The sequence below is a fragment of the Sander vitreus genome, chromosome 12, assembly GCF_031162955.1.
Source record: "Sander vitreus isolate 19-12246 chromosome 12, sanVit1, whole genome shotgun sequence".
Taxonomy (NCBI): domain Eukaryota; kingdom Metazoa; phylum Chordata; class Actinopteri; order Perciformes; family Percidae; genus Sander; species Sander vitreus.
This window is the reverse complement of record NC_135866.1, coordinates 16667554-16693651: the sequence shown is the minus strand read 5'-3', so window position 1 is coordinate 16693651 and position 26098 is coordinate 16667554. Positions and strand designations below refer to the sequence as shown.

The 26098-nt window shown below is 39.9% G+C and overlaps 2 protein-coding genes across 2 annotated transcripts; both read right to left on the bottom strand.

Annotated features, from left to right (window-relative positions):
* Positions 1–8523: 8523 nt before the first annotated feature.
* Positions 8524–12994, bottom strand: tmem236 (transmembrane protein 236). Its single transcript, XM_078265001.1, has 4 exons — positions 12741–12994; positions 11828–11900; positions 10924–11047; positions 8524–9170 (listed from the first exon to the last, which is right to left on the bottom strand). The coding sequence occupies exons 1-4, from the start codon at positions 12992–12994 to the stop codon at positions 8530–8532; spliced, it is 1092 nt and encodes a 363-aa protein (XP_078121127.1). The 3' UTR covers positions 8524–8529.
* Positions 12995–13681: 687 nt separating this feature from the next.
* On the bottom strand, positions 13682–25419 carry stam (signal transducing adaptor molecule (SH3 domain and ITAM motif) 1). The gene is made up of 14 exons (XM_078264142.1): positions 25043–25419; positions 23171–23255; positions 22829–22904; positions 22504–22599; positions 22233–22379; positions 21432–21522; positions 20980–21175; positions 20615–20709; positions 19727–19815; positions 19369–19456; positions 19143–19197; positions 18831–18984; positions 17661–17782; positions 13682–16979 (listed from the first exon to the last, which is right to left on the bottom strand). Exons 1-14 carry the CDS (start codon positions 25080–25082, stop codon positions 16769–16771), a joined length of 1545 nt encoding a protein of 514 aa, XP_078120268.1. The 5' UTR covers positions 25083–25419; the 3' UTR covers positions 13682–16768.
* Between the last annotated feature and the right edge of the window lie 679 nt (positions 25420–26098).

The following is a 26098-nucleotide window of genomic DNA, read 5'->3' as shown; positions in this document are numbered from 1 at the left end:
CTGCTGAGCTCCACGACAGTGATTGGTCAGAGAGTGGAATAGATGAATGGACAGAAGTAGAGACTGATGGTTTTACAGATGAATGTCTCTCTCTCTCTCTCTCTGCCAATCCCAAACTCATGCTACACTCTCAGCAACTGCAAATGACAGAAAAGGTGTTTTTCAAAGGAGAAGTAAGAGTGGTATCTATCTACCGTCTGCAAGAAAGAGAATAAGAATATTGCCCAAAATGTTTAACTATTCCTTCAAGTGTAAAATGTATTCCGATTAACAAACTGCAGTAGTATAGCTTTTATCTAAATCATTACTGGAAATATATTACAACCCAAAGGCCTCTTCTAGTCAAACACAGTATATTAAATTCAAGAATTGAACAGCTTCCACATGAAACAGTCAAGAACATAACACCTGTTTTTTTTTTACTTTATAAGCAATTAATGTAACCCATTTACTCATCTAAACTGCATTTCTAAGAATAAATAAATAGCTGAGGCCGAACAGCCCTAAAGAGCTTTTTTTGGTCCTACACAGCTACTTGTCTGTGATCTACAATCCCATCGCCTCTGGTGAAGTAGGACATAGCAGTGTGAGTGTGGAAACAAGATAATACTGACCACAGCTTGCAGCGTGTTTAACAAATCCTGAGGCTTTTGATTCAGCGTTGTGATCAATGTCCACCCAAGCGCTGTATGGATCTGTGGTCCTTATAGATTCACCTCGACAGAAGTGGGCTACAGGAGGAATCACAACTACCTATACAAAATTCAAGAGACGCTGCATCCGGCAGAGAGAAATGAAACAGAGGCAGAAATATGGTACCAAAACCAAAAATGTCCAAAGAAAAACAGGTGGTTAAGATCACAGGGAAGTGTATTTCTATTTCGAGATGTTGGTAGTTTCTCCACGTGTCTCCTCTCCAGATTTAAGACTTGATACATCTGAGAACTGTTGAATATATATTTCAGTAATCTGATTAAAAAAAAACTCACTGTCACTACTGAAAATCAAGTCAAATACTTCCATCGGTGACGTTATCTGTTCGTTTGAATTTTGAAGCCTCTCCCAACAGTCACATTTGTTGATTATCAACAAACTTCAATCCTACTCAAATTGATGTTCAGGTACGCAGCAGGTGAATTCAGGCCAGGAGGCACAGCTGGGACTCTGTCTGTACCATGTACAGTAAAGCAATGATTTTCTTACAATGGCTTGTTTCTTAATTCTTCATATTATGAGGGTCACTGTAAGTATCACAAACCACGTGATGAGTTGAAATCCTCCCAAAGTAAAGTGATATGTTGACTTAGTGAAATACTATTACATGAGGAATCTTAAGGCAGGATTTATAAACGTTATCCTAAAAACGACCTAAGAAAATACTCCCATAAAATGATCACTTGGTTCCTTACAAGCCTCTTAAATACAGCATGCCTTTACACGCTGACAGAAACATTTCATTTGTTGCATGTCATCCGTCCCCTTCCCCTCTCTCCACATTTCCTGTCTGCCTCTTGACTATAAGTTTAAGGCAAACTACTCTTGCAGTAGTACTTCATGCAGTACTTTTTAAGGTGCATTTTTTGTTAATGTCTTTTGGCAAAAGGTCTTGCAAGTATAACTGCCTCACCTGTCTACACTAAACAGAAACAATGACAAGCTTAACGACCAACTGTTATATTAAAAATGGAGTGCTCAGAAGTTCAAACAAATCATGAAGGTGCTCTTTGGAAGGGGAACACAAAAGTTCAAAAGAGAAAAAAAAGTCCAAGGCACTGTCCTTGCAAAAAACATTTAAAAGCCTTTATTTAAATGGCTATTTCATGTCAAAATCTAGTCCATTATAAATAGAACTGGGTAGCACCCAGTTTGCCAGGTTGGAGAAATGTTGTAAAGTTGTTAAAGTTTTTTTCCCCCCTGAAGTGCCTTTTTTTCTAAGGTTTTAGCAGATTTATATAATGGGGATAACTCAGCCCTGCCCATCCATCACCCATTGGCTGAGCCGCCCCGACACCGACATTATGAGAACAGCAACAACTAAAGCTGAGAACAGTAAGATGTCCTAAGCTCCTTCTTAGAGCCAGGCAAGCACTTCAGGTAATCCAGCCTTGTTCTCTGCCTGGAAAAAATATGAATTTGAAATGTCACGTGGTTTATGCTGGAAAACTTGCGATCAGTTGTTGTTGTTATTGTTGCTTTGAGCAACGGACATTACTTAATATATAAAATCTGTTGCTTGGGATGTGTATCATGTCAGAAATGTATCCTAAACCAGTGTTTCCCAACCTCCCAACCTTTTTGGAGTGATGTTCCCTACTCAGTTTCATTTGAATAGTTTTAAGAAGCACGATGAAAGAAAACTATCCAGTCTTTCCTAATTAAAAAAAAGAAAAGATTATAGAAAAAAAAGAAAAAAACATAAATTATGTAGTAGAATATATTTATTTAACTATTTTCCAATCTAGAAAGTACATTTTGACCCCAGGTTAGGAACCACTATCCTAGGCCACATTGTGACGTACATTGATCCATCTTTTTTAACATCATTGAAGACTGCCTAGGTCAGCAAATGGAGTGAAGATAACGGATGAGTACTGGACCACAGACAGAAAGGCATTTACCATTAATTAAAATCTTTATAAGCCGGAGTGCATCTAAACACATTTTGTAGATTCTTTTTTTACTTCCTTATATTTACATGCATTTTATCGGCTCAGGGTTTTTAGTTGTGCTAAACTATAAGCACATAAAATCAATGACGCCACACTGACTGTTGTCACCAGATCCCACTTCTTGATGTGTCACTGCTTTTATCTGTGTGTGGCTTTTTGATTCTGTAAGTTTTTTTTTCCTGGCTTTTTGCTGAGGTGGGCACACATTGCAGCAGAACAGTATGTGGTAATCCGCGAGGCTTTGTGCTGACAGCCTATTGAGTGTTGATGGCTGACAGTAAGCCTATTTCATGTAGGAATGTGGCTGCGTTAGAGTCCTCTGCAGTCAGCGCCATCACACGATGCACAGCTCTGAGACTCTATAGTATTAGCTGCAACAGGACCTAACAGAGGTTGTGTAGACACATGCAAGAAAAGCAACAATGACTATGATGAAGAAGCATGTGATGAAGCAGCAGACATATGGGCAGAGAGGAGAGGGAAGAGAGGAAGAGGGAGATAGTGGAAAGTCAAGAAGAAATAAAGAGAAACAGGTGGAGGAGAGGAGTGACTGTCCTTCCTGCTCCTCCCCGTCAATGAGAGGACACTAAAACCTGGCCTGTAATGAAATAACTGCGCCTGTCTGTCCTCCTTTAGACAGCTAAGCCAGGACAGATGATGCGAGCAGAACAGCTCTTGTATTTCATGTATTACAATGTATTCATGTATTTATCTCATATATTCATCATGTATTTTAAATAACCTTATCTTTAGTTTCACTTGCTTGAAATCAAACTGTTGCCTCATGGTGGAAAACAAACTAGAGATGAAACCATCCCACACAGATTATTGGCTTCTATGCAATGTTTTCACAAAGTCCTGTACTGGGATCAATACAGAGAGCTGTTTGACAATGACACCGTCTGTCATGATAAACTGCAGCCTGGCTAAAAACTTATAAGCATATACTGTCACTGAGAAGTGAGCGAATAACAGGTTGTAAGATTCACACTCATAGCTGCCACTGCACTGTTTGTGTTAGTGTGCTTACAGACGCAAAAGTAACTGTGAATGAATTATCAGCATTGTACAAGTATAGAGTGACACACACTATATATATATATATATATATATATATATATATATATATATATATAGTGTGTGTATATAAGCAATACTCCTGCCCATAGCCATTGCTATGGGATCAAAAACATGTGGATGGATGCCGCATGTGATGCTGAGATGGGTTACTTACATGGGTGGACTGCACTCTCCGCCAGTGTCCCAGCCCACAGCAATACATCAAGACATCCAGTTGCGGGAAAGAGGAGGGGACAGGCTGATGGAGCCTCCGGGGCGGGTCGTCTCAGGCCAGGCTCATACACAGGATCCTCATTGCACAGGTGAGCCACCTGATCGCCACCTCAGGGAGATCCCGAAGGAAAAATCTCTTATGTCCACAGGTTCTCTCAGGGGAGGATCACTTCTGGCTGGTCCCTCTCATAAGTTATGTCCCCAGATGAGTTCAGGTGATCCGGACGCCAAACATCTCACAGCATCTTCAAAGTCCTGCGCTCTTTCCCGTGGACCTGTCTGATGTGCAGAGAAGTATGTGTGCGTGAGGTTCGTATGTCTTCTTGTGTTAACGTGTGTACTCACCTCATGTCAGAAGGACAGGTGGTTAATTTGCCACCCTGTGTTTATCTCCCCTCCCTCTACCACACCTCACCTCTCTCTCTATCCCGACTCACCCTGTCGAAAAACCTCCCCTCCAGCCTCCCCACGGCTTAAGCCCCCCGAATAGTCTTGTTCCAAAAACTAAATGTCATTTTATTTTCTGTGGTGCCTCTCAGTGCTCTCTAGTCTGTCAGATTTATCCAATCAGAGCTCGCATCACTCCACATCCGTCTTGCTTGTATCCCTGTCTATCCCTCCCTTGTAAGCCCACCCTGGGAATCCAGATTTTCAGTTTCTGTGCGACTCCTCTTTTCTTCCTCCTCAAAAATCCCATATAGCTATAGCTCCTCCTCCAGTGTCCCTCACTCCGCCACGCTGCTTCCCTCTGTCAGGGGTGCTCTCTCATCAGGAGCGTTCTTGCTTACCTGAGTCACTCTTTGCACTCCTGTTGTGACCGTGTATGCACGTGTGTGTGTGTGTGTGTGTGTGTAGGCTGCAGCTGAAGCTCACCGCTCTTCCCTCTCTCTCTGTTGCCATGCTAGAGCAGGTAACATTCGGCTAGCGCAGGAGACACACAGCCTGAATTCAAATGCGCCTCCAGCCTCTCAGATTTACAAAACCTCCACCCCTCCTTAACAGCAACTCCCCCATCTCCCCTCCTCCTCCATTATCTGTACCCCCCGCCCCCCCATCTCATTCTCCTCATCTCTGTCCACATTGTCTGCTCCCTCTCCCTCCACTGTTGCTTCTTTTTGTGTCATTTCTCTCCTCTGCTGCCATACTGTTGCTTGTTTTTCATGTTACATTGAGAGTGGAATGAGGAGGCACTGGCGGTAATTCTGCTTCTGCTCAACACTGCATTTCTGTCTACAATCGAGTCATGACATAAATGAAGAAAATCTGTGAGATTATTTCCAAATCAACTTGTTTTCTAAAAGCACAGATGGGCTTCTGTCATCTTGTTTTAGACTACATTGAATCTTTTTAGGCAAGAAGACTAGAGACAAGAGTGTGGCTGTTGCCACTCTAGCGGCTCTTTGAGGCTGCACCTGTGCACAGTGATGCATTGACCAGAGTGCTAACATCAGCATGCTAAAATGCTCACAATGACAATGTTTGCATGTAAATGTTTAGCAAGTAATGTTGACACGTCTTAGTTAATTAGCAATAAAAACAAATTACAGCTGAGCCTGATGGGAATGTCCTTAGTTTTGAAAGTATTTGGTCATAAAGTGAAGTATTGGACAGTTAAAATGTTGACCTTATGATGGCGCTAGATGAAAAGTTAAATTATTAACAAGGTTGCTACAATTCATCCTGAGAGGACAATCTGTACCAAATTTCACGACAATCTGTCTCTTCATTTTTGAGACATTTTACCTGCCAGTGGCTCTGGAGGAAAAGTCAGACAAAAATAAAATTACTGCGATTCATCCTCTGGGGACCCCGAATGTCTGTTTGTCTGCGCCAATCTATAGATATATTTCACAGATAGGTGAAAAACTTGGACCTGCTGGTGGGGCTAAATTAAAAGTCAGGAGATCCCCAACATCTTTATAATACATCCTCTGGGGACCATGGATATCTGTACAAAATGTCATGTCAATCCATCCGATAGTTGTTGAGATGTTTAATCAAAAACCAAATCAGCCTCTGTGTGGCAGTAGAGGAAATGTCTGGCATCGTAAATAAGGTTTAATCCTATTTTAAACATGAATGTCTGCACAACATTTCACTCCAATCCATCCAATAGTTATTGAGATAGTTTAGTCTGGACCAAAGACTAAAATAAATCAACCCACCGACAGCACAACATTGCTTCTCCAGGAGTCACACAAAGAGTGTGGCTAGAGATAAACTTTGAAGAAGATTAAAATTGAAATATTTAAAGTTTTTAAATACTCCGAAAAGAGTTATGTTGGTGGTTAGTCAAACATTGGTATGTTGAGCTTGAAAAGTTTTGGACTCATGATCTCAGAATTTCTAAAATCCTGGTTATGGCCCTGGCATCTATCTGTATGTTCAAAGAAAAGAGCAGGTTGCTGTATTTCTGTACTATCAATTTTAGAAAGCACTTGTTGTTGATTAATGTGATTAAATTAGTGATTAGCGTCTAAGTAATCCTACTGAACTGGCAGATTTAGATTAGACTAAGGACTCAATTTCAAATTTTGCATCCTGAATATGAAGTTAAAACTGGATGAATCAATGCTAAGCTTCTCTAAGCATGCATGAAAAGTTCATTTTATGACAAAAAAAAGAAGGAAATGAAAGCCTTTGCCTCAGAGAACTTTTTATAGTTGAACGTGGATCTTACAGACTTAGATAAGGAGGAATAGATGCAGGCTGTTGCTTTTTCCTTTGATCATTCAGACTTTTCAGAGCATTCATTCTGTGTCACGGGAATAAAAAAAAGGACTCACACTGCCAACATGACTGTAAAATGGCCACAGTAACTCAAGCTGCACTAATGCTTTCTTGCAGATTATAGTATGAATCATTAAGGAGGATGATGATCATGGCTGTGGGGAAATTAAGGGAAGTTAATTTTAGTTTTCATACCAGTAAATGAAAGCAGGCCAGCTCTGGTCCCTCTTTATGACTTACAGCTGCTTGTCTAGCGCCCTGTCACTGGCCGTGTACATCATTAATAACGCATTTAACAAATCTTCCCATTCAGTGTGGCAACGGCGATTCACCCAATTTATCACCATAGATGCACAAGGATGGTTGCTGCTATCTTTCAAATTCCATCATGTTTTCCCTTTTTGGGGGGAGAGATGAGCCACCAACTCGGCAATTCCCTTAAACAGTTTGTCCTGCAGCCCTGGCTCATCCATCAGACGGACAAAGACCAAGTGCTCCATGGAGTATAATTCTGTCAGACGTGTCCTGGTGGAGGACTACCGATTATACACCAGCATCTCTCTGTGGTGTCACTGTGGCATCCTTTATTAATACAGCCACATAGAACGCCTAAGGTTACAATTCAGTGAGTTATATTGCCATGAAGACACACACAGACAGACAGACAGACAGACACAGACACACACACACACACACACACACAGTGCCTGCATTCAAAAGATGAGGATTAGATGCTACTTTGCAACAGCCAAGGACAAAGCAAGTGCGTTAGAAGAGGCAAGACAAGATAAAAAAAAAAAAAAAGATAAGAAAATACAGTATATCCATCTGCTGGTTCTGCGATAGAGTCGAATATATGCTGAAGACGAAAATTGCAACTTAACTGTTTTTGTGTGTGTCTCAGATCAAACAAATTTGTCGTGGCAAAATCTTGTAGTCTGCACAAGCCCTGAATACATAATGTTACCTAGTTTGTTCACTCAGTGGCAGCTGTTAAAAAAAAGGTAAATGTATTCAGTCAGTTGCTAACTTTTCGTATTCCATTAAGCGCCTTGGTAAAGTATTATAATACAGCATTATTGATGTTGATTTTTCTTATTTAACTCATTGGTCCATAAGGTATGCCACCTTAAATTAATGAAGTGAAATAAAATGGCAATTCAGTCTGAACGAAGGCTAGGGTGAGTTTTTTATACATTGTTTAAAATAAAGAGATGTTTTAATTTGTTGTGTTAAAGGAAGCATAAGCTGTTTTTTGATAGGTAACTGTGTGTTTGAAGTAATTAATTTACATAGCACTTAGAACCGGCACTGCTGCAAAGTCAGGTGATAATTCTCTGTGGGCACATTATAAATAGTAAATTAAAATATTGTCAAAATGTTTACACCTGAGTTAACACAGAGGTTATTTATTTAACATAGTTAATGTTTGAAATGGTTTAAGCTTTTGTTTACAACAAATGTTTTTTTTTTCATTAGTTTTTGTAGTATGTTAACAAATATGGTACAGATAAAAAAAAAGTAAACATAAAATTAAGTATCAATAAATACATTTGGATTCAAATGTGTCACAGAAACATGACAACTGGCTTACTGTACACTCCACCTACACACCTTTTTTGTTTGAAATCCAGAATCTTTTTTTTTTTTTTACACTTTGATTTGGATGAATGGCCTCATAATACATCTCAAAGCGTGTTCTTCTTGATCATCAGTACCAGCTCCATGTCAGCTCCACGTTTCTCTGGTGCTGCTCCCTACACAAAAATACACCAACTGTTCAACAGTCCACAATCAAAGTGGATCATTCATAAACAACATAATGCGTCAACCCTCCTCAAAACATGCTCTGCCTTCTGAAAATCCTCAGCCTAGTCAGAAATGTAAAGTAGATAAAAGTCAGGCTCACCAGCACATTTTTCAATGTGTACAACACAGGAGTTACATAACCAAACACAACAATCAGAGCGACCCGAATGATGAAGAAAGGAAGGTCCTGCAGAGCAACTCCAGCAGAAGACAATAACGGATTGTGAGGAGTGATGACCATGCGGAGAGTAGACATGAAGGCGAGGATGTAGACAGGAAACACCCAGGCCGAGTAGAAGACTGACGGCTCTCCTGCCACTCTTACCATCTCCACAGTGTCGAGCCAGAACAGAAAACTATCCACAAACACCTCTGACCTTCCGTCCCTCCTCAACAGGACGCCCAGAGAACCCGAGTAGGATCGTTGGCGTGGCGATGAGGAGTACAGGTAGGCAGTGCCGTGTGCTCGTGAGCTGAGTGTCGAACGGCTGGGTGAGCCAGCGAGGTCCTGCCATCTGCCTGAGGTGCTGCCATTCCTGGCCTCTGGGTGGCCCTGGGTCGAACCAGTCTGGCCTTCATCAGGATGCAGCTGGCCTGTTACGGTAGTCACCTGTTCCAGGTAGGTGAGGACGGGGCCTGGCATGTCAAAGTCAGAATCCAGGCTGCCTGCTGCAAATGAGCACACACAACATCAGCTGTTATACTACATACTGTATATGACAGGGATTATGGTTAGCCTACACTCCAGCCAATGTCTAGTCTAGAAATCTAGACTGACCCTAGCGGCTGCAAATGTAATTTGCAGCCAGGGTCAGTCTAGCAACTCTCCGTTGGCTTGCGAGCTGGAAAAACCAAACTCTGGTCGGGCCAATCACATCGTGTATAGTGTCGGTGGGCGGGCTTAACATAATGATGGCAGAGTTGTGACCGTTCCGCGTGAATTCCCTGCTACTTGAAAACAAAGAAGATGGCTGCTGCTGCTGGCGAACAGCGGTCTTTCGAATCGGCTTTGGCCACGACTCTGGAAGACTTGGAGGAACAAAGAAGTGAACTGAAGTCATTCTTAAAAAAGGAAGATGTGTTCGGGAATTTTGCCAACCGCATATCTATCAACTAGCGTTGCTCTGGTTGGTTGTAGCGCTATCCTATTGCATGCAGAGGGAATTTGAAAGACAACCGTTTATCCCGCCCCTCGGATTGAGCCGTGCCAATGGTGAGTTCCCAGACCCAACATCTTGATGTGGGTCTGGCTTGTCAGCCTAGTCAATGTCAAGATCATTGCTATATTTTATACAGAGAGGCGTTTCTGTTATTTAGTCTACCCTCCTTCATATAAATGGGTTGGATAAAATAATAGAAACAACTATAACACAATGCAGTTTAACAGCACCACAAATTTAAACGTTCAAAATGGTCATTAAGTTGAATCAACACCTCTCTGAAACAGTTTGAACAGAAAGTGAACATTAAAATCTTCATGGAGGTCAGATTTATTGCAGGACTGTTGTATTAGACTGCATTAGTTTTAGCTAGGTGTACCTAATGAACTGACAACGTAATGTACAGCTGTGTACATCTACTTTAGTCGTGCTCTTTAACATATAGAGCCAGAGAACATGCAAATACTCAACCTTATGCCTTTCTTATAAAGTTTTGATATTGTGTTGGTCATTTGTTTAGCTCTCTCTTTTTAACTTTTCGGCTGGCGCACTGTGGCCACCTGCTATCACGTGTACTCATAAAAAAGTAAAAGACGCAGGTCGTTGATAAACAAAGACATAAACATATAGATGTCTCATTAAAGAGGCTTCAGCGTATTGAAAATACGTGTTTTAGGCACTTTTGGGGGGTACTTTTCAAAGTGGTTGTTTTGAAATGGTGCTGTAGGATTGTATTGGAGAGGCACATACAGGTATACTGTATATCTGGACTATCAGGGCTGGATTAGCCTGCTAGGGCGCCCCAGGGAAAAAGTGAGCTGTGGGTCTCTATTGAGTCCACCCTACACCAAACGTCCCCCAAACTCAAATTGCCCAGGGTCCCAGAAACCAACCTGTAAGACTACAATACCATGTAAACATAATATTAACGGCAACATTAAAGGTGTCATGTTATTAATTGTGCTTCAGTGTTTGGTTAATTACAAATGTATTTGGCAAAGTAATTGCCACACAGAAATCTTAGGGCCCACAGTTGTCCATTGCATTAGTAATGCAGACTTACTGACTAGTGATTGATAAGAAACTGACCAAATGTTGGTATGGTGGTCAACTAATACCGCCGGCGCCTACAGTATGATAGAGAAATGAGTCCAGCTGAATCATTACAGGTATCCATTTGATCTCACAGAAGAAAAAAATGCAGGACATATACACTTCAACGTCATTTAAATTGTAAGAATGCCAACGACTTCAAAACTTACATTGTCTGACGAGCCTAAAGGGGCGAATCCGCTCTATGACATCCACACAGATGAGGGAAAAAAGTACCAAGGAAACGGGCAACTCAATGAAATGGTCGATTCGGTGTCCTCTGTCCACCTGCACCTACAGCACAGTACAACCGGTAACAACAAACATAAACGTGAATTCAATAGTAAAAAGAAGCGATCTGCCACTGAGAAATCATGAGGAATGAAGCAGGAAGAAACTGAATCGAAACCCTTTCATCAAGGCATTTGGCTGGACTGAGAAAGAGGAGCCAAGTTTTATGAAGCCATCTGATTTTATCACCCCATCATTATGGACATTAAGATGCTGCTGAATGCCCTTAAACAAGATGAAGACATATTGGATGTATGAATATGTCTGACAAGTTTTTGTGTGGTCAGATGCTCTTATTTATGTCCTTGCTTATCTTGGAAGAAAATACATTTTTCATTTAATTTCTTTTTTGTTTTAGAGTGGTGGATGGTATTAAAGTTTGAGTTAATGACCAACTTGTTATGTTCACTGTGGGTTACTGAATACCAACAGAGAGTACAGGCATGTGACGGTGGACACGTTACTTTTTCTTACAATTATAATGGTGCCAAAGTCCCTCTCAGTACACGGTGAGAAAATATTTGGAAGCAAAATCAAGAGAATGAAGCATTGGTAACCAGCCATCTTCTTTCTCTGTGGTGCAATGTGCCGTGTCAACCATCACTCAGTGAATAATAATAGTGCTCTAAACACATTCTCTTACACGAGGGGGTCATAAAACGAGCTTGTGCCACAAATGTTTACAACAAATATGCCTGTTCAAGGACCCCGTCAGAGCATGAAAGAACTAAACATCAACAAGTGCTTCTCTGTGACAAGAACAATCGGTCTTGATGACTTTACCTTGGAGCTGGCTATTAAAATAGCAAAGCATGGTAATGTACACAAGATGAGATACGCTAGTGCTGTTGGTCTCCTGAAAAACAAAATAGGATGTATTTAGTTCACATTTCAGAACAATCATTTCAGTATAATGAATAATTGTTCCTTTTTTTTTTTTTTTTTTTATAGAAGTGCTGATCCTATTCTCAATGTATATACTATACTGCATTTAATCTATCTTGTCAGGACTACATTCATTTTATGCTACTTAATAACTACAAATACTGCTCTTTTTACCCATGACATTTATCGGACATCTATAGTTATAGTTACTTTGTAGATTGTCTGCTATCTCCTGATGTCAGGCTTTATCCCAACAACCAGTCAAAAGTGTGGACACACTTTCCCATTCACTTGAATGAGAAAGTGCGTCCAAACATTTGACAGGTACTGTACATCCGTTGAGCCAGTCTACTTTGTAGATTAAGTAGTTAGGATTATAGGGGACATTGAGTCAGCAAACTCACTCAGTGATGTCAGTTACGAAGCAGTATCTATCTAAAGTTGGCTAACATTAGCCACCGTAAGCTACTGGTCATGCAAGTTATACCTGGCTAGCAGTACTAAAACCCCTCAGAAGAGTGCACACAAAACATAAGAAATATGATGCTTTGTTAAAGATTAAACAACAAAACAGTAGTTAAGATTAGATCCACATCAACCAACTACAATGCCAACTCCAATTTGCATCATGGGCACTTATATTTTTCTGGACTTATTAGTAACAAGGTATTTATACATTGTAATATTGCTACTTTGTTTGTCCTTTCACTACTGCATTGTTATTCAAGTGTTTTTTTCTTCGTTTAGTCAACTTCCAAAATCCCAAATCTGCCTCAAAGGGTTTGGGTTCTATCCAAACAGCTGTACTCACCACTGTGTGATCTCTGAGATAAACCTCTGCCGCTTCAGAATGAGATATTTCAGAGGAACCCACACCAGCAGGGTCACAGAGGTCACATAGGCAATAGAGGCTGCCACCACTAGCCAGTAGGCTGTTAGATCCCCTCCTCTCAAATCACGTATGAGGCTGGCAAACCTCTCCATAATCACAAAGATGGGTACGATAAGGGCTGCAAGCTGCAGAACCTCATACAGGATGAGCTTGACCGTCTTCCCCGAGGGCATGGTCCTTGAAAACCAGTTGCTGGTCTGAACTTGGAACGAAAGACTTTGACAATCATCTCCCACAAAATGAGCCGGTCGAGCTGTTGGACTCTGCACACTGACATTGCTTACACTGCACTGAGGCTGTATTCTTTTATTGCTGAGGTAATGAGGTGGTCATGCTCGCCTTTTTATGGGCTCACAAAAAAAAGAGCACTCCCATCCCGTAATTTCAAGGACAGAATTACACTCAGCCGACTGCTGAAATGTTCACGAGTACTTGATTACATTGAGACCCATGTCTGTTTTAACAGATGTTATTTTAGATGAAGCGACATGGTCTTTGGCGCCTAAGCTGGGCGCACACACACACAGAGAGAGAGAGAGAGAGAGAGAGAGAGAGAGAGAGAGAGAGAGAGAGAACCCCTGATAGAGTAAAGCAGCTTGACGGAGTGAGAGACACTGGAAAAAAGGGAGGGATAGACAGGGATACAAGCAAGACGGATGTGGAGTGATGCGAGCTCTGATTGGATAAATCTGAAAGACTAGAAAGCAACTTCGATAGAAAATCGAGTGTCCATGTAGTTTAAGGGTCTTTAAAATCTCCTGACTTTGCCTATCATCAGTTGAACTCTTTGCAGTTAAATATAACTAAATAAAACACGTTTTGTATTTCATGCATCTAAAAACAAGACAAGGCCATTCATATTATTCTGTACATTTGGCCTGGTTTTATTGTGAATACCAATTAATAAGTATGGTTAAAAGAATACATACAAACATCAGGATACAAGTTCAGACATAACCTTTACAATAATGATGTTTAAAACTTAAAAACAGGCAGCATCTCACTCCTGTGCAATAAAGTTACATCGGGGCTGCAGTCCAACACTATGTTGCAATAAAATTTTACATTTGGATGATGTGTGATGATTAACTGGCTCCTGGTCCTGTGGTCCCAGAATAGCTGCTACTTTTTATGTATTTGACATTTACAGCCCTCTTTGATCCAACAGATTAACACGATTTCACTCTTGCACTTAGTTAAAGGGAGCAAATATTTCTAATCTTTAAACTCAAGTATGTTAATGCTAAAATCAAGTTCTGGAGAATTAAATGGCTTCACGTTTGCAAAGTCCCAGGTACCAAGGCTCACGTTGTGGGTTGTTTTATATTCTTACGGTGGCACATGGGTGGCAACGAGGAGCACAATTATAGTATCTCAAGAGAAATTGAAATGACACAAATATCTCAACACACCAATTTGTCCCGCAACTGGAAAATCTACTTCATCATATTTAACACTGCTTCATAATTCCTTCATGTAGCACTGTTCAATATCAGACAACGGATAAATCATTTTCCTGTTTCATCAGTGTTTTGCAATCCAGTCCGTATTCTTAAACATCAACTTTTTCCCAAAGACTTTGAACACAGAAGCCATGGAAGAGTATATCAAGTATAATATGAGAAGTAGACTTTCTACAATATTTCAACTTAAAAGGGTCACGGTAACTGATAGCTTTAGCGAAACCTTGAGAAAGAGGTGTTTTTCAAATCCTGACTGTGCATTCCAGAATCATAAAACTGTATTTCAGTTCTGCTTCAGGTAGAATTTGTTTTAGTGTTAGACAGCTCTGAGAAAGGACAGGTTTGAAATGCATGGGGAGGTTAGATCAGTTTTTCACATTACCATCCATTTGACCCTACAGTACAATAAGCATGTATCAAACACTGAGAAAACGTTCTCATGTGAGTGACTTAAATATACAACTAAGTTAGGCAGAATATCACATATTACGCTTTTCTCTGAATACATACATCCTGCACTGCTTCTTCATATAAAATAGCATAACAATAATCAAAACATAAATTAAAATGCACTACAAAAAAACCCCAAAAAAAACCCCCCATAGTATTCACGTTTTAACACTGACTAAAGAGATGCTTTAAAGACACTGGGGCAGTTCAGTTTGCCCTTTAGTAGCCAAGTCTGTAGTGTGTTAGTACAGCCCATGAATAGAGACAAAGCAAACCCTACATCCACCAACAAGGATCAAGAGCTGCGCATTTTGAAAAGGAAAACTCTGCAGTATGATGTTAAGAGTCAATCTTAAGAAAAGAATAAAAAGAAAAATCTTATCTGGCGTTTTTTCCCCCACTTTTCTCTCTTTGGCTTTTACACCTTTAGTTCAGCAGGGACATCATGACTGCAGAGTTCACCTTTAAGGCTGAGAGAAACACTTGGAGCTGTGCTAACATCCAGCCCACCCATGAGGTCATCATGTGGCTTCACTACTAGTTCATTACAGTATATACAAGAGTCATGTGCATGCTTCAATTCCTCTGGTTTCTTTTTCCCTTCAAAAAACAAAGTGGCTTCAGTTTTCAGTACTTCTAAAAGTTGACCACATATACAGAATGTAGTAACTCAACGTTTTTAGCATCGCTAAAAGTCCTTTTTCTGATAAAAAAAAAAGAAGAAAGAAAGTAAGGTGAAATGTAAGTTGACGGCCCTTTTTTGAGACACGATTAGCACTGCAGTTGCTTTAAATGGGTGAGAAGGCTGCGGTATATTAGTGTGTGAGTGAGGGTAAATTATCATACACGGCTGAGGATGTGTGAACCAACTGGTGTGTCTCCGCTGCTGAACACCTGTCTGTAGTGTGTTTGTGTATCCTGTGTGTAGCTTCAGTGGGCATGTTGAGGGGTGGTGTGAAGGAATGCATGTGTGTATATCACACTTGATCAAATAGTAATTGCATATATATATATATATATATATATATATATACACACATTTTGTAGTTAGGTTAGATAAGTGGCTACAGCTACACTTGTTTTCTCAAAGCAATTTTGTTAATGCTTTATTTTACAGGTCCGTAATTTCTTAGAAGTTTCCAGGAAAGAGCTGTAGATTTTGATACCAACTATAGGTAAAATACTGCCGATAAGCAGTTCAATTCACTTCCAATTAATTAACTCAAATGAATTGCTAGTGTAACCTAAAAAGTCTTAAGTCAGTACACAGTAGGTCAGCTGAACATCCAAAAATATACACAGTATGAAGAATAAAGTTTCCAATGATAAATGACAAACGAATGGCTCTATTTAAAGCCAAGTAAATATTCATTCATTAAAGGAAATTCCTCAACTGATTTTTAATTTACCTAAAGCCTAACTAAAATAACTTGGTCTCATTTCCTCTATAATTGGTACCACATTATGTAGTTCGGAACCATAAAATAAAACATTACCACAATTTTTCAAAAGTCCTATCATAAAAAGGGAGCAATAAGTCAGGCCTCGTACATAAAAAATGGACAATGCGTATATTGCTTTTTTGGGAAGTGATCAGGCTTAAATGACCAAAACTTAAATAAGTGCAACTGAAGATAAAAGTGCAAATAAATACTCCTCCGTGTCTTCACATCTGAGTCATGTAAAGGCATGGAGAAGAAGAGTGAAAATGCAGAAACATCATCAATTAAAAGAACACAGTGTGTCCATTTTCATACTACGCATGTCTTGGTGGGAGCTCTTCAAATCACACCCTCGTGATCACTTCTAAACCTGGAGTGAGAAGTGTAACTGTATATTTATCTGCCAGATAAAACAACTCAAAGTGTGCCAAATGCCAAGTTGTTTAGTCTACTCTATTTGAATTGTTTCATCCAGCTGGTGTTCTATGATAAAACTAATCATAAAACATAATAAAATAAATGATCTAAGACCACTATTTGATCAGGTCTGGTTCACGTGTATGCGTGGCGATAACGGTGAGCTCAGGGGGGCCTATAGCAAGGCTTTCTCTGAGTAGGGGGCCTGTGAGGGGTCTGAGGAAGGTGCTATGCTCGGCCCAGAGGGGGTGCTGTAGTTTGGCATCTGCGTCATGCCTGGGGCCTGGCCAGGGGCTGGGAGCTGGTAGGACTGCAAGTCTGCTGGGGCCATGCTGCCTGGAGCTGCAGTGTAGACTGGTGGCTGGCCCATGTACATATGAACATCACTATGGAAAAGAATGAAGCAACGTCAATTACGACACTACAGCACGTGGTGGAGGGTAGAATTCATAATACCGTAAGCTCTCTAATAAAAGTCTCAAATAATAGCCGTGACCAGCACGAATAATTACAGTTAGTACAGGTAGTCACTAAAGGCCAGACATGGAATTAACCTCAACCTCCGTCATTTAAATTTAACTTGCATGGTAATTTCAGCCTAATTTAGATTTCCACAGCACTAATTCCATCTATACAAAAACAGAGTAATGTCACACTCACCAATCTGCTGCTCTGAATTTCTTTTTAATACAAATACTTACATTGCAAGGTTACATTTCTTTTTTTCTTTTGAGCGCTGTTAAGTTATTCGCAATAAAACTCAACACTTCCTGCAAATGTTAAACTTTTAAAAGTTAAAAAATGTTTTAGGCATTGTTTACTTCATAGGCTGTGTATTTGTGTTACTACATTATCTGGGTCACATGACAGTGATATAACCAACAGATGTATCCTGGAATTCATTCACAACTTTAATTTGTTTAAAAAAGTAATACATAAATAAATATCTTTACATTTGACTGAAAGAGACAATTATATTGTTAATCACAATTATTTTTGAGACAATTAATTGTACAGCAACATTTGGAATGGTTAGAGCTCTAGCTACTGGTGTATCTGAAACTCACCTGGGAGCTGGCTGACCAGGTATGGGGGTTCCAGCTGGAAGCTGCTCCATGGGAACAGTGTAACCCTGCACCGTAGTACCGCTCATGGCATACGAACCTGATGCAGGCTGACCAGCGTAGACCTGTGGTCAAAAACATGCACAGTGAGCAGTAAGTTCAACAGTAAGATCAATAGCAATTTACATGGTAACCTAGCCGTGAGGTTACCAAGGTAAATCTAAATAATCAAAAGCACATTGGCCCTATCTTGCACCAGGCACGGCGCAAAGCCCAATGCAAGTGTCTTTGCTATTTTAAGACCGTCCAGAACCCACGGTGTTTAAAGGAACACGCCGACTTATTGGGACTTTAGCTTATTCACGGTATCCCCCAGAGTTAGATAATTCCATACATACCCTTCTCATCTCCATGTGTGTCGTAACTCTGTCTGACGCACCCACCGGTAGCCTAGCTTAGCACAGATCCTGGAGGTAACTGGCTCCAACTAGCCTACTGCTCCCAATAAGTGACAAAATAACGCCAACATTTTCCTATTTACATGTTGTGATTTGTATAGTCACAGCGTGTACAAATAACAAGGTCACATGAGACACAGCCGTCTTCTAACCGTATACAAACTGGGAACTATATTCTCAGAAGGCGAAGCACTGCTACTTGGGCAGAGTGATCTGCTTGCAGCACCTGAGAAGCCCCGTGGTGAGGAGCAGAGAGTAACAACAGTGCTTTTCAGGTGTTGTGCTAATCACTCCGCCCAAGTAGCAGTGCTTCGCCGCCTTAGAATAGTTCCCAAAAGTGGATTTGGACACGCCCTAAACACACCTGCGCCATGCGCTTCACGCCATGCGCTTTGATCGTTAAAATAAGGCCCAGAGTGTGTTATTCTTTTTATTGTATAGCAGGGTGCTACAGTTCTCAAATTAAGGAAAATCTATTAGTCTCTGTACAACAACGAGCTTCAAATTCCTCCTGATGTTACAAAGGTAAATTTAGACGGTTACATTAAACTGTTCCTGTTAAAAAGGACAGTAGACCCAAAACATAATTACATCACTCAAAATCTTCTTCTGGTATACCCATTTGTATGGTAGACAGTTTTGACTTTTATGCTTTCAAAAAGCATAAAAGTTTTTTTAAAAAAAAGGACGGACGCTGATGTGTTAGTGACTATACCTGTTGTGCTGCGTTGGCAGGTTGCTGCATGTAGTACTGTTGGCTCTGTAGCTTGGCATACATGGCGTACACTGGATCTTCATTCATTATCTTGGCATACAAAGATAGAGCTTCCATCACCTTCACATTCAGATCTGACAGCTCGGAGTGCTTCCTGACACACACACACACACACACACACACACACACACACACACACACACACACACTTAATATTTATGTGGGTCAGTGTTGCGTGTTTTCTGTCTGCCATCTGAATTGTTAGATTCTTCACTTTCTGTGGGCAAAGCATGTCACGTCATCACAATGTACCTGTCTATATCGTCCAACTTCTGGTCAATGAGGGGCCCCATTTGATTGCAGGCACCTGATAAAAAAAATACAACAACAAATAGTTATCGATTTCATCCGTAGTTAATAATAATAATAATAATCCACCTTTGCAAAACAAAATACCAGATTAGCTTCTGCATAGTGACATTTACTTTTGTATCACTTACATTCACTTTACACAACATCAACCCTAAATTTAGTTTACCTTCCAACTGTAGTAACTCGACGCTGTCTGACTGGTTGTCTGTGGGATCTGCACTCTGGATCATCTGCAGTAGCTGGTCCATTTTGTCCTGAAAGATTTTAATAAATTACCTGTGATGACACTTTACAGGTACATGTGATGAGTGAATCTTTTAATCCAGTATTGAAAAAAATCTATCTTCCTAAAATAAAAATGAAACCTAGTCTATGTTTAGTCTATGATTTTTGGTCAGCAGGTGACAATTTTTAAATGGCAGATCCTATTTTGGAACAAAACTCTTAAATGTATTGATGCAACAGTGAGATCTCAATGAGGCAGAAAAAGCTTAGCAAGCAAGTGTTCACACCGGGGAACTTACTTCGTCTATATATACAGGCTCTTGTTCGGGCTCTATGGTCTCCACCTGGATGTCCTCACTGAACTGTACGCTCTTCTTCTCTGTCTTCACTGTAGATTTCCAAGTAACAGCGGATGTGGCAGCAGCAAAACAATGTAACAGTAGCAATCAGTTACACATACATAAAGGAGGATATTGACAAATTGTCACTGTCATCATAGTTACTTTTCTTGCAACCTGCTGTAACAAAAAGTAGAAACACACAACACAATAATGGTCAAAAGATTTCATCATGTTTGATGATTGGAGATGTTTTACACGAACGGAGGTAAACAAAAACAAAATAGTACACGTGCGGTATGAGTGTTCTGAGGGATGACACACTCGCAGAAGCATCACGCAAAAGAATATGATGAACAAGCAACAAGCAATAATAAGAAAAGTGTGGCAAAGCAACAAACACTTGGACGTAATAAAGAAGCATGACAAACCCCTACCAGACGGCAACAAAGCAAAGCTGATTACAGTGAAAACCATGGAATCTATTCCGCTAGATGACCAAGCCCTTTCCGTCAGGGTTTTGACAATTTATTGGACATCTAAATTCACATGGAAAGAACTGTATGAAGCTCTCTCTAATAAGAGGTCATTTGTCCAAAATGCTATTTGCGAAGTACAGGCAGTGTTGCCGTTTACTGATCACTTTCTGTCTGACCAATGTCTTGATTGTACTGTGTTCTTTGTGTTGTATGACCAGCTGTGTGCAAGTGATACAATATTTGCACTCTAGGATCAATAAAACAATATTGCTAATGGACTAAATGGGCTATCAAAGAACTAGAGATGGCATTGGTGGATAAAGGGTGCGTGCATGTGTGTGTGTGCGTGTGCGTGTGTGTGTGTACTCACTCATCTCAGGCTCTGCAGTGAGGTCAGCTGTGACAAAGTTAGAGGGGAACAACCCCACTCCCTGGTATGTTTCCCCTTTCCACCAGTTGGGGTCACTGAAATAAAAAAGAAAACCCTCAGACATGATCAAACAACAGATTTGAATTGTTGTCTTCTCTGTGCTGCTTTAAGATCTGATATTAAATATTCAACAGATTAGATAAGAAGACCATTTTACACCTTAGTTTGCACAGTTTCAAGCTTCTCTAAAAACATCTGAATATTTTCACCAAACTCAGAATACCATCTAGCCCTCTCCAATCCTCTCAGTCAAATCCTTGCCTGCTGTTTTTACCCGCTTATGATTTGTATGTGTAAAAATTCACCTATCGTCCAGGATAGTGATGATTTCTCCTGACTTGAAGGTGAGCTCATTGTCCTCAGCGGCCTCAAAGTCGTAGATGGCACGGACTTTCCTGCCGTCGGACTTGTTTGAGGAGAGCAGGCTGGAAGTGTTTGGGTAAAGGCTCGACAGGGAGCTCTGTGGCTGCTGACGTTGCTCCTTTAGTGACAACTCAATAGCTGCACACAAAAGAGACAGATACATGAAATCATGCATTTGCCCTGGAGAGTCCTTATTTATTGTTGAACATCTGCAATGCATTAATCCAGTGTAAACAGTGAGTTATGCAAGTCACAATGTAAATAAAGAATTAAAAGGTGTTAGTGTGCATGCACTTGCACGCTTCTTCAAAAAGGCATTTCTCCATTGCCAGAGAATTGAAAAACTTAAATAACCATTTCAGTGTGCAGTAACGGTCAACCATCAGCTCCTTACCTTTGGCCAAGTCTTCTTCTTCTTTTTTGTTTGTTGAGGTGGCGGGATCCTTTGCCACTAAAGCAGGGCTTGCTTTTGCTTGCTCTGCAGCCTGTGAAAAAATATAAAATCGCATGCTCAGGTAAATCAGCAACTAGAAGAATAAAAGGATGAGTGTGGGTAGGGCTGGGCAATATATTGATATTATATCAATATCGTGATATGAGACTAGATATCGTCTTAGATTTTGGATATCGTAATATGGCATAAGTGGTGTCTTTTCCTGGTTTTAAAGGCTGCATTACAGTAAAGTGATGTACTTTTCTGAACTTCCCAGACTGTTGTAACTGTTATGTTATTTGCCTTTACCCCACTTAGTCATTATATACACATTACTGATGATTATTTATCAAAACTCTCATTGTGTAAATATTTTGTGAAAGCACCAATAATCAACCCTACAATATCGTTGCGGTATCGGTATCAAGGTATTTGGTCAAAAATATCGTGATATTTGATTTTCTCCATATCGCCCAGCTCTAAGTATGGGTCTCAATGTTTAAGCAAAACAACATGAAATTCCCCAATTAAATAAAAACATTTTTATGTTAGATCATTTTTTGGCATTTTGCCTTTATTAGGCAATGAAATATGGGAAGCAAAAGACATGCAACAAAAAGGTCCTCGGCCGGAATCAAAATGGGGACGTGGTATGGCTTTCAACCACTAGTCCAACAGGAAAGCCTTAAATACAGCAAAAAAATACACTGAGTATGCTAAAGATAAAATAAAACCCCAGTCTATACCACCCTATACACCTACCTGGGACCCGACAGCTGGGAAAGTTACACCCTGCTCGCGTAGATTCTTGATCATAGCTGAGATCAGACTGAGTTGGGGATCGTTGCGGAAGTCCTCTGCCCACTCCACCATCAGGGCTTTCAGCTTCTCACACACTTTGGGGTGGCCCTGGGGAGAAGCATTAAAAGGCACATCATGAGAACAAGGAACTGGATGTAGCATGGCTGGATTTCAAGTAAGCAAACATAATTATTGTGGACAACACACTGAAAGTAAAAATGACATCACACACCTTGTTTAAGACGTTGCTGACTTCACTTGCAAACTCTCTGGAGCACACCTCCAAGTGGAATATCTTGCCACAGTTTGAGACACAAGCACCAAGGAGCTGTGATGACATTGGTACAAACAGTTCATCAGACTCAGTATTTAATCCATAGCAACATGTTACAAACATGTAGCACGTATTAGGAGAACACTTATCATATCATAGAATAAAGCTGATTACTCCACTAGCTTAGGTTAATTAGCGGAAGATGACAAGAGGACTATGTGATGCCTCCAAGAACCGAACTATTTACACTTCAAAGATGGTTGTTTGTTTACAGTCTGCTTACGGTCAGTGCCTGCATGGCCACGTGGGGATCCTTATGGTTCACTCTTCTCATTATAGAACGGAGACATTCTTTAGGCCTGCAACAGAATGGTAGAAATGAAAACTTTGTGGATATTAACTGCTTGACAAGGACCAAAGATCAATCAGCTATGTTAAGTAAAATATATCCTAAGTTTTAATGAACATTAAGGTATCAATATTTATCTTCCATTTCTCCTTGTCCCTGAGTTCTATCTCCCCTGGGATACATGTGTTTTACGATTGAAAAACGTAAAGAAACCTTCATGCAACGCTTGATAAAAGTGCTTGTGTGTCAGGTTTAGCATGAAGACAGTTAACTAACCCAGTGCGTGACTGCCCTATCTTATCACATATGTCCAGAATGAGGCCCCAGTCCTCAGCTGTGTTCATCTCACTGGTTGCTTTCTCTGCAGGAAAAAAAGCATACAACAACCAAGGTAAGCAGAAAAGTTAATGATTACAAAAGCACTCTTTTCATTACTTATTATATTTAGAGACAGAGTGGAAGAGCAAGTAAGGTTCCTCCTAAGATCAGAAATAATAAAACAGAAAATGTAGTTGTAAGCTGTGTGCTTGTGCAAGATCCTTTCCTTTGGTCTTTTTTTTGTTAATCATACAAATGAGCATAGACATTAGAGTGACACACAAAATAACAGAAGCCCCTAAGAATACCACAGCCATGAAATAAATACCAATGTGATGAAGCTCATAATGTTGGTTTTATATTGAGACTGGTGGCGGTCTTTAATTCAGTTTCCCTGTCAGTTTGGCATAAGTCACAATGCCTTTCTGAGATTTCTCCTTTTGCCAAATTACATAATTAAACAGTGTTAGGTGGACTTACAGTTTATGCAGTAAGTATAGTACTTAGCCTCTGTGTACTTGACTTGCAAGTTACCTCATATTTCCAAAAAAAGTACAACCTCTTATAAAGCTGACACATACCGCTTTCCAGCCATATGACCCATGTGTTTAGCTGCCTTTGTAATCATCAAGTACATTTGTGCAAAACTGAAAGACTGCACTGGCAGAGAGACAACATGGTCAACAGTGGGGGTGGATGACACACACACACACACACACACACACACATATATATATATATATATATATATATATTCCACTGAATTGTTATATAATTTTATATATAAAGTTAATTGAATTTTGAGTCTGAACTGGCCAAAAAAACAGACAGGTGACGTATTCATTAACAGGTTCTCAACTGTAAAAATGTACTAGATTCATATAGACATTGCTATTTCAGATTACAAATACCATAATAAAGGATACTTTATTTCCCCAACCCCTAGCAACAAGCAGATGAACACAGATATTTTATGAGCATATTTATACATAAACAACCTGAAAACAGCCACTCAAGCTGAATTAACACCTAACAGTCCAAATATAACCATCATAAGCTTTACCAAATTAGCAGTTATTGCTGGTTTTGAGGGCTATAGTTTTATATGGAAAAGTATAACGAGGTGTTTGTGTACCCTTTTCACCTCCTGCACCGTTACATGCTAATGAAGTGGTTAACCACTCGACACAGAACAAAGAGAGAAGAGGAAAAGCAGTGTGACTTTATGGTTTCACACACCATCACATCCTCTTTCTCTGCAACTGTGAGATGGCAGGCTCGTCAACATACGGTGGGATACAGTGAGGTTGTGATGACGTTATTATTATATCTGATGACAACATATCTGTCCCACAACTAACGTCAACAGTTTACCTGACCGAAGAAAATCTATTTTAACTAACGTTACATATACTATGACTTAAAAAAAAAAAAGAATTATACAAGTAACCTTAACTCTTCAAATTACGAACTCTGTGAACGTTTCCAAATGTTAGTTGCTGGTATCTAGCTAACGTTAAATCTCTAAATAATATAGCTAAGGGTGCAAGCTAGTTAGCCAACTGTGCTCTTCGGCTAACAGAGCGAACCACAACAAACACAGGCAAAACAGACATTTAAAAACAATAACATTGACTACAGCGTGTCAGTTTATATAGCCTGCAAAATACGTTACAAGACAGCCATATAACATTACCAACTTAGCTCTGCAGGGTAGCATTTAGCTAAGCAGCCGAGAGCTGAAGAACACAAACAAAGCTGTATTCAAAGCTAGTTTAGTTAGCTAGCTAGCTAGCCTGCTAGAAATAGTCCCCAGTTCTGATTACTCACCAACATCTTGATCAAATGGGTTGGTCGTGAAGAGAGGCATTGCTGGCGTATTGACAACAACAGATTTTTGCCTTCCCCTTTTATTTTATTTCCCTCTTTTATCTTATTTCATACAGTAAACATGCATAGTAGCGACAACTTAATGAATGTCAAATGTAGTTAGCTGGCTGATGCTATTCTACACAGTCACTCCAGCAAGCGAGGCATTCTGGGTAAATGAAGACAGTCGGGTGTTTAATAAACCGCTGTCAACAACTATAATTTAACAGTCACACAGCTGTTAACGAATCGGTCTTGGTTGTACACTAGATAAAGTGACCATAAGGTACAAATTGCCCTGAAAAAATAGCATGTCATCGTCAGGTGATGGTGATCATCGCGATGACGTCATCGCGTTGATTACACAAGCTCAACAATGTCAGTTTAATCTTGTAAACTTAATTATATGAGCCAAATACTACATAGCTGCACATTTTTTTCCCCGTATATTAACCTATATTATTAAAGGCAGTCAAGCTTACATTATTACATGATTAACTCTTCTATAAACAATAAGCCATACACTAAAGTCTTCACAAAATATATCTCCAATAAGAATATAATTGGCATATTTACTGACCTTGGTCATGGCTGTGCCTTTTATAAGAAGGAAGAATAAAGATTAACACACTTCATATTCTTTATCTGTGACTTTTATCACTGGCGTTTTGGAGAGATTTACAGAAATAATAAGATTATTTAGATCCAGTTTAGATCACAACATACTAAGGCCCAAAATATTCAAATTAATTTCTTTAAGCTACACACAGTTGAGTAGCCTATGAAGATTTTTTTTTATCTGAAGGATCTCATCCCAAGGTTTTTAGCATTAACAATTAATATATATCTAAGTGTTTGAAATAAATGGAAGTTGTGTTGCCAATTTGAGTCTTGTTGTGACATATAATTGCCCTTGCTTTAGTTTGAGCTCTGTCTGATTGTTGTACAAATTGGCTTTGTTAAGAAAGACATATACAATAAAGAGCTGCAAATACATAAAAGGATGGAGATGTGCTA